This window comes from Salvelinus sp. IW2-2015, linkage group LG30 (assembly GCF_002910315.2).
Source record: "Salvelinus sp. IW2-2015 linkage group LG30, ASM291031v2, whole genome shotgun sequence".
Taxonomy (NCBI): Eukaryota; Metazoa; Chordata; class Actinopteri; order Salmoniformes; family Salmonidae; genus Salvelinus; species Salvelinus sp. IW2-2015.
The window spans coordinates 12,723,847-12,731,516 of record NC_036869.1 but is presented as its reverse complement, the minus strand read 5'-3'; the positions used below and the strand labels follow the sequence as shown (position 1 = coordinate 12,731,516).

The 7,670-nt window shown below is 37.9% G+C and overlaps 1 protein-coding gene across 1 annotated transcript in view; it reads right to left on the bottom strand.

The window, feature by feature from the left end:
• Window positions 1-3,135: 3,135 nt before the first annotated feature.
• The window catches only part of LOC111955199 (CMP-N-acetylneuraminate-beta-galactosamide-alpha-2,3-sialyltransferase 1), a 14,401-nt gene continuing 9,866 nt past the window's right edge, over window positions 3,136-7,670 (bottom strand). The window contains 5 exon segments of the mRNA XM_070436032.1: window positions 3,136-4,325; window positions 4,328-4,367; window positions 4,369-4,410; window positions 5,394-5,513; window positions 5,724-5,812. Coding sequence (XP_070292133.1) covers window positions 4,237-4,325; window positions 4,328-4,367; window positions 4,369-4,410; window positions 5,394-5,513; window positions 5,724-5,812 — 380 coding nt within the window. The 3' untranslated portion in view covers window positions 3,136-4,236.

The window sequence follows — 7,670 nt, the reverse complement described above, 5'->3', positions numbered from 1 at the left end:
ATTMGAGGAGAAGGTCAGAGGGGCGGGACCTCTGCTTTCTTATCCAATGGATTTTGAGAAGGAGATGAGGAGAGAGGATGTGAGGAGTATGCAATAGAGATCTTCCCCATGGCTCAAAAAATGTATGGGGGGAGGGATAAGACTTTGGAGCAATGAAAATACCCATTGACTGGCAGAGTTGCCTCAAGGCACATAACTAAAGTCCTAATGTCCCAAAGATAAATCAATCACAGAGGCATCCTTCAGCTTATCTTATGATACTTTAAATTAACAATACAAAGCAAGGAATATCAGTTATCTTACCATGTCATTTTCTCCTGTGAGATTTTTTTTGTCATCTAAAAGTGAAAATATTAAAATATGCAAGCGAGAGTGTAAAATATATTTAAAATGCATGAATGAGTGCAATAACCAAAGATTCAAGCACCCCATGTAAAAGTAAAGGGTGAGTGGTTCTGAATCTTACTGGCTTCAATGTATCACATTCATCAACTTCAAACAAATATTCCCCTCAATGCTAGGCAGTAGTAGAAAAAGTACCCATATGTCATATTTGAGTAAAAGTTAGATACCTTAATAGATAATGACAAAAGTGAAAGTCACTCAGTAAAATACTACTTGAGTAAAAGTCTAAAAGTATTTGGTTTTAAATATACTTAAATATCAAAAGTAAAAGTATAAGTATTTTCAAATTCCTTATATTAAGCAAACCAGACAGCACTATTTTCTTGTTTTTTAAATGTACAGATAGCCAGGGTCACACTCCAACACTCAGACATTATTTAGTGAGTCCGCCAGATCAGAGGCAGTAGGGATCTACTCTTGATAAATGCGGGAATTTAACCATTTTCCTGTCCTGCTAAGCATTCAAAATGTAACDATTAATTTTAGGTGTCATGGAAATTGCATGGAGTAAAAAGTACATTATTTTCTTTAGGAATGTAATGAAGTAAAATTAATGTTGTCAAAAATATAAATAGTAAAGTACAGATACCCCCAAAAAACTACTTAAGTAGTACTTTAAAGTATTTTTACTTGAGTACTTTACACCACTGGTTCTAGGTCACTACAGTTTCCCATCATCGTTAAAGGTCTGATTCCACTCTCTTTATCAGAGTCCAACTAGTAGAGATGTATTTGAGAAGCCCCTAACATCTGAAAAGCCTGTAATAAATAATAATACTGTATTTGGTCATGAGTAATTGCAGAGCTGTCATGAACAGCAGCTCCAGAATTGTAATACTGTACATGTTGAATCATTTATCAAAGAATATTGCACTGATCCCTCACAAGAATAACAAAGGCACTTTGGACCTGCTTTAACTAGTAATATGAATATCATGGATAAGGCACTTAATTACAAAATAACATTGACACCCTTCTGTTTTATGGGGTTACGACTGTACATGGTGGCTAAATGTGAATATGAAATAGTTTTGTTTCAGTCAACTATATAAATCAACCAGCATCAGCTCTGTATCAAAACCATATCCACTGGGCACACCACGTCATTTCAACGTGGACAATTGGGTAATATTTGGTTGAGACGTTGATCAATGAGATTACAACCTATATTCACTCGCTCAAAGAGACAGCCGAAAGGTTGTTGAATTCCCAATGTGTTATCACTATGCTTTCAACTGTCTAAAAGCACAACCAAATTCCAACGGAAAAACAACGTCTAGTTTTTRGTTGACTGGTCACCTACAGTACCTTCAGAAAGTATTCACACCCCTTGACTATTTCCACGTTTTGTTACAAAGTGGGATTAAAAATGATTTGTCATTTCTTTTGGTCAACGATCTACACAATAAATACATTGATGGGAAATAAAACAGGCATATATTTAGATAAGTATTCAATCCCCTGAGTCAATACATGTTAGAATCAACTTTGGCAACCGATTAAGCAGAGTCTCCAAGACTTTGCAAACCTGGATTGTACAATATTTGGCCTTGCATTTTAAGGTTATTGTCCTGCTGAAAGGTTGATTTGTCTCCCAGTGTCTGTTGGAATGCAGACTGAACCAGGTTTTCCTCAGGACTTTGCCTGTGCTTAGCTCTATTCCTTTCTTTTTTGTTCTAAAAAACTCCCTAGTCCTTGCCGATGACAAGCGTACCCATAACATGATGCAGCCACCACCACGCTTGAAAATATGAAGAGTTGTACTCGTGATGTGTTGTGTTGGATTTGCCCAAACATAATGCTGTATTAAGGACATTTCTTTGCCATATTTTTCAAAATTGTACTTTATCGCCTTATTGCAAACAGGATGCATGTTTTGGAATTTTTGTATTCTCTACAGGCTTCCTTCTTTTCACTTTGTCATTTAGTTTAGAATTGTGGAGTAACTACAATGTTGCTGATCCATCCTCAGTTTTCTCCAATCACAGCCATTTAACGCTGCAACTGGTTTAAAAATCACCATTGGCCTCATGGTGAATCTTGAGCGGTTTCCTTCCTCTCTGTCAACTGAGTTAGGAAGGACAACTGTATCTTTGTAGACTGGGTGTATTGATACACCATCCCAAAGTGTAATTAATAGGAATATTCAATATCTGCTTTTTTAAGCCATCTACCAATAGGTCCCCTTCTTCGCAAGGCATTGGAAAACCTCCCTGGTCTTTGTCGTTGAATCGGTGCTTGAAATTCATTGCCTGACTGAGGGACCTTACAGAAATTGTATGTGTGGGTACAGAGAGGACTTAGTCATTCAGAAATTGATTAACACCATTATTGCACACAGCGAGTTCATGCAACTTAATGGACTTGCTAAGCACATATTTACTCCGAACTTATTTAGGCATGCGATAAAGGAGTTAATCAGCTTTTCATTTTTATAAATTAGATACTTTTTTTTTTAAATAACAATTCCACTTTGACATGTGACATTGTGTTAGATCAGTGGTACATCTAAATGTTATCCATTTTAAATTCAGGCTGTAGCAACAAAATGTGGAAAAAGTCAAGGGTGAAAAGTTTCTGAAGGCACTGTACATGTGTATCACCGCAGTTAAGACCATTTAAAAGCACAACAAAGTTCAAATAACTTAATGTGTTATCACTGTGCTTCATCTAATAGCACAACCAAATGACAGATTGCAGTTGAGAATACATGACATTAAAATGACATGGTGCAGGTGATCAAATCTGTTTATTGTAGAAATTGTGAAGCGGTCCACAGACCTGCGATCTTGAACGTGCACTCTTTTTTACAAATAAATATATACACACAAAAATATATATATTACATTCTTATATATCCCAGGTTTATGACAGACACTTCAAAACCTTGTTTCTTATGATTTATTTTGTTACTTTTTGCCATTTTCCAATGTGCTTTAGTAGTAAAGGCCAAAATCAATCATTTATCAAATGATCAAATGTTGTGACAATTCCATATGTCAGCTTAGCGCAACCCCCCCCCCCCATACATTATTAACTTTTAAATTAACCAAAAGATTCAAAAACATTTGCCGATATGTATTGTCTATTTTTAGTTGAATCCTGGTTGAATTGAAACAATAGCTGTTGATGACTTTGCAAATGCTATATAGGCCTAAATAGCATCATTGATGGTATCCGATTGATAAAGTATGGTTACGTTTCCTTTACATTGTTAAACCTATCCTTTGGAATGCTTCCAATAGCGAAAGTTAATCTATTTAGTTTATACATTTTAGTCATTTAGCAGACGCTCATATCCAGAGCGACACAGATATTTAGTGCATTCATCTTAAGATAGCAAGAAGGCACAACCACATATCACAGTAGGGACCACCAATATCACAGTATGTACATTTATCCACAAAGAAGTAGCTATCAGCGAAGTCAGAGCTAGTCAGGGGAAAAAGTAAAAAAAGGGTTAGTTCACAACTAACACTTTACTTTTTGTGTGTGTGTGTCGGGGGGGGGGGGTCTGATAGTGGATATAACATTAAAGATCTGACATTGTTACAAAAAGATACAAATGTAACATTTATATAAGTTGTGTCTTAAAAATAGGTTACCATGACATAATCCTGGTTGAAATTTCACCCTCAAAACAATTGTTTACATTGATTACTTTTTGCGAATCCAAAACATTTTACACATGCATTCCATATCATGATACATAGACAAATTCCGTTGAAACAATGTTATTTCAACCAGTTTATCCCCATGGGGTAATCCCTGAGTCGACAGGATTTAGGCTGATGAGGCTTGATGGTCTCAGGCCAATGACATCTCCAGATATCAGAAGCCTTTGAAAATATTGATTCTGGTTGTTGTCAGCCAGAAGCATGGGGACGTTGGCTCATGGTCCGCATCATGCACCCCGGTTTGCGGAATTCGCCTCCTAGGTAATCATTTTGCCAGTAGTGGTGGCCAGTTCCCATTCCGGTCCGCTCCGAACCCATACACACTCACCTAAATGATACAATACAACATTATGCAGAGATACTCATCCACCCTGGATTTGGACATCAGTGTGCCGCCGCCTCCCCCCCAAACTGGTTTGGTGCACGATGCCACTGACTACATGTGACTTACACATCATATACATATGTGCTTTGACCCAGATAATGTCATGTGGCACAGAACTGATGAGGTGGAATGTTGCTGTACTGATTGATGTGTTTATATGATATTCTGGTATTCTGACGAGCGCTGTGTAACAACTACAGGACATTGGCAGTGTTCCAGTGTGTCTAGTTCAAAGACAGGTGCAGTTGCCCCTCCCTCTGCATCACTTGGGTAAACTGTATAGATTCCTGTTTTTCTACATTCAAAAGACAAACAGCAAAAAGGCTGTTGACATTCAAGGGAACCATGGGTGCATTTTTACTCAACATAGCAGTTAATCTATTTCCTGAAGTCTTAAAATTAAATGTTTCATGTAAGGTTATTTTCAATTTTTATTTATAATAGAGCACACTTCTTGAAAATCATGTATTAAATAATATGAAATTAATGTCATTAAATATACATATAACTATACCTGGAGGTACATGTATCAACTTTGAAATATGTTTCTCTTTGTTTGGGCTAATGGCTTCTGCCAATGACATGGTAATTGCCTGTAATTCACACCTCCCGTGTAGATGGAGACAATTAGCATAACACTCGGTGCTCTGCACATCTTTCCCGGCACAAAATGTATTTGTAGAGCAGCGTTGCTGCGTGAGCCAAGTGGTGGGTAGCTAATGCAGTGCTGCACAGTGTATGGCCTTTTCGCCAACACAGGCGGTGACTTCAATTCCATCGGCAGTAAAAAGTATAATTTTGGGACACTTTTTACGGCTTTAAACGCTAAGATCTCAGCACAAACCCAGCTCATGCTTTGCAGTCACGCTCATGGTGTATAGAACTTTGGCAGACAGACAAATGGAAGTGAAGGTGGGTGGACTCACCTTATCACAGATGTGCATGGCGAACAATAGGCTGAGGAAGCCAGTGGAGGGATACCGGCCATGACGCTCCAGCCATGTGTCATAGACATATTTAAAGAAGGTTGGGCTGTATATCAGCACCTGCAAAAAAAACAAAAAAACTTTGACCTTGTGAGAAGTTGAAATCATTACATTTGAATGTTATCAACCAACCAATCACTCTTCAAAATCTGCATTCTTTCGTCTCCAGGTAAGGTAAACTAAAGCAGATTGACCCATACATAGGGCTTTGGTCAAAAGTAATGCTCCACTATAGGGTGCCATTACAGACAGACCCAAAGGTTCACTCACCCTGTTCTTGTTTGCCTTAATCCTGGACCGGACAGGATGACCGTACAGGAACGTATGTTCTGCGGGAAGCAAAATGCATAATATAAGTACTACAAAGTATTATCACAGATACACTATATATACAAAAGTAGGTGGACACCCTTTCAAATGAGTGGATTTGGCTATTTCAGTCACACCAATTGCTGACAGGTGTATAAAATTAAAAACACAGCCATGCAATCTCTATACACAAACATCGGCAGTAGAATAGCCCTATTGAAGAGCTCAGTGGCTTTCAACGTGGCACAGTCATAGGATGCCACCAAGTCAGTTCAGCCACACAAGCTCAGAACGGTGCCACTGAGTGCTGAAGTGCGTAAAAATCGTCCGTCCTCGGTTGCAACACTCATTAGAGTTCCAAACTACCTCTGGAAGCAACATCAGCAAAGAACTGCTCGTCTGTTCTCTAGTATGGAAGACACACCTCTTTGTTCAGTCTCTTCGCCGCCAAAACTTTTACATCAAAAAAGGGGAACATTATTCCTAACATCTAAATGCTAAGAATAGTCGATGGGGATCTAAAGAATAATCATGTCATATTGTTTGTTATTTTGTGATGTCATTAAGGATGGTATAACAAAGTAACTAACTCTGAAAGTGTAGGTATTCTATGTATCAACTTTACATCTAAATGTTGTATAAAATATATAAAATATGAGAATATTTTTGTGAAGATAGCAATGTGATTTTAGCCTTCTAAACATGGAAATTGTTTTTCATATAAACTTGTGCCCAGTCAGTAACCATGCACAAGTGAGCATAGACATTGTGTCGGCGCGATGTCCCTTTTACCCGAGCATAAAAGCCTTGGTAGCGAAATTTACATTAGACCAAGCAGACGGACGGTGTAAGCTGGACGTCACGAATGGTTAAAACTACATGGAGCGGTGGTTACACGGCTGAAAATGGTGAGACCAGTACATTGTCGGGTTACTACTGGCGTGTAGTGTACGGGAGCTGAACCCTGAATATTCAATCATTGAGACCACTACGAAACCAAAAGACGTGAGACCGTGGTCTACACGTTGAAATGGTTAGAAACTCTGAAGCTCTTAACCTCAACAAGAGTGAAGATCATAAAGACTAGACCAGAACATTCACAGTCTGCAGCTGTGCATGCAAAAGTGGTCCTAGAACKTTGACTAAAAGACACGAGGTGGGAAGGAAGAATCCCTCTCAGACAACCGTTGGTACATCTGAAATATCTATATCTATTCTAACAAACACTTCACTACCAGAGCAGCTCTACAACTAAGGACTTTGTGACCACGGGTGGACAACCAGAGCCTTACATCGAGCCAGTCCCCATAAACGGATCGATTGGAGAAAGACATCTATGCGTAAATATATACATGTAAATAATGCATTTCCTATCCGAATGAGCGGTGGTTCATGTGCAAAGTATTACTATTCCTTTGAGCGTAGGTTCCAAACGTAACAATGATAAGTTGAATCTCTGTCTCTCCCTTTACCTTTCTTTCCATTGACCCCTCCCTTTTATAACCAAGCAGTGATGCTTTTGTTCGTCCACTAGGGACCTGTTTTCATTGTATTACGTCTAATCAATAATCTATACCGTATGTATATATGTATTCTGTTTAATTATTTARTTAGTAAATAAATAATTAAGCCAATTTGTGTATTGCTGATTCATCAATAAAGTTAGGGTTGTTGCAGATAGCAAAGAGTATGTGACGTTCAGAATGASACTGATATTAGGTAATGATTAATAATTGACTGTTATTGATGTAAGAGATATCTATATCTTTAGAGTTTAATTCGTTAAACAACTTTTCGTGTGGTGCCCCAAATTCCTAATGAGTTAATTGTGACATGATTAATTTAGTCGAGTAACAATTAAAAACAGTTGATAAAATAAATAACAGTCATCAGATTAATGATAGTCAC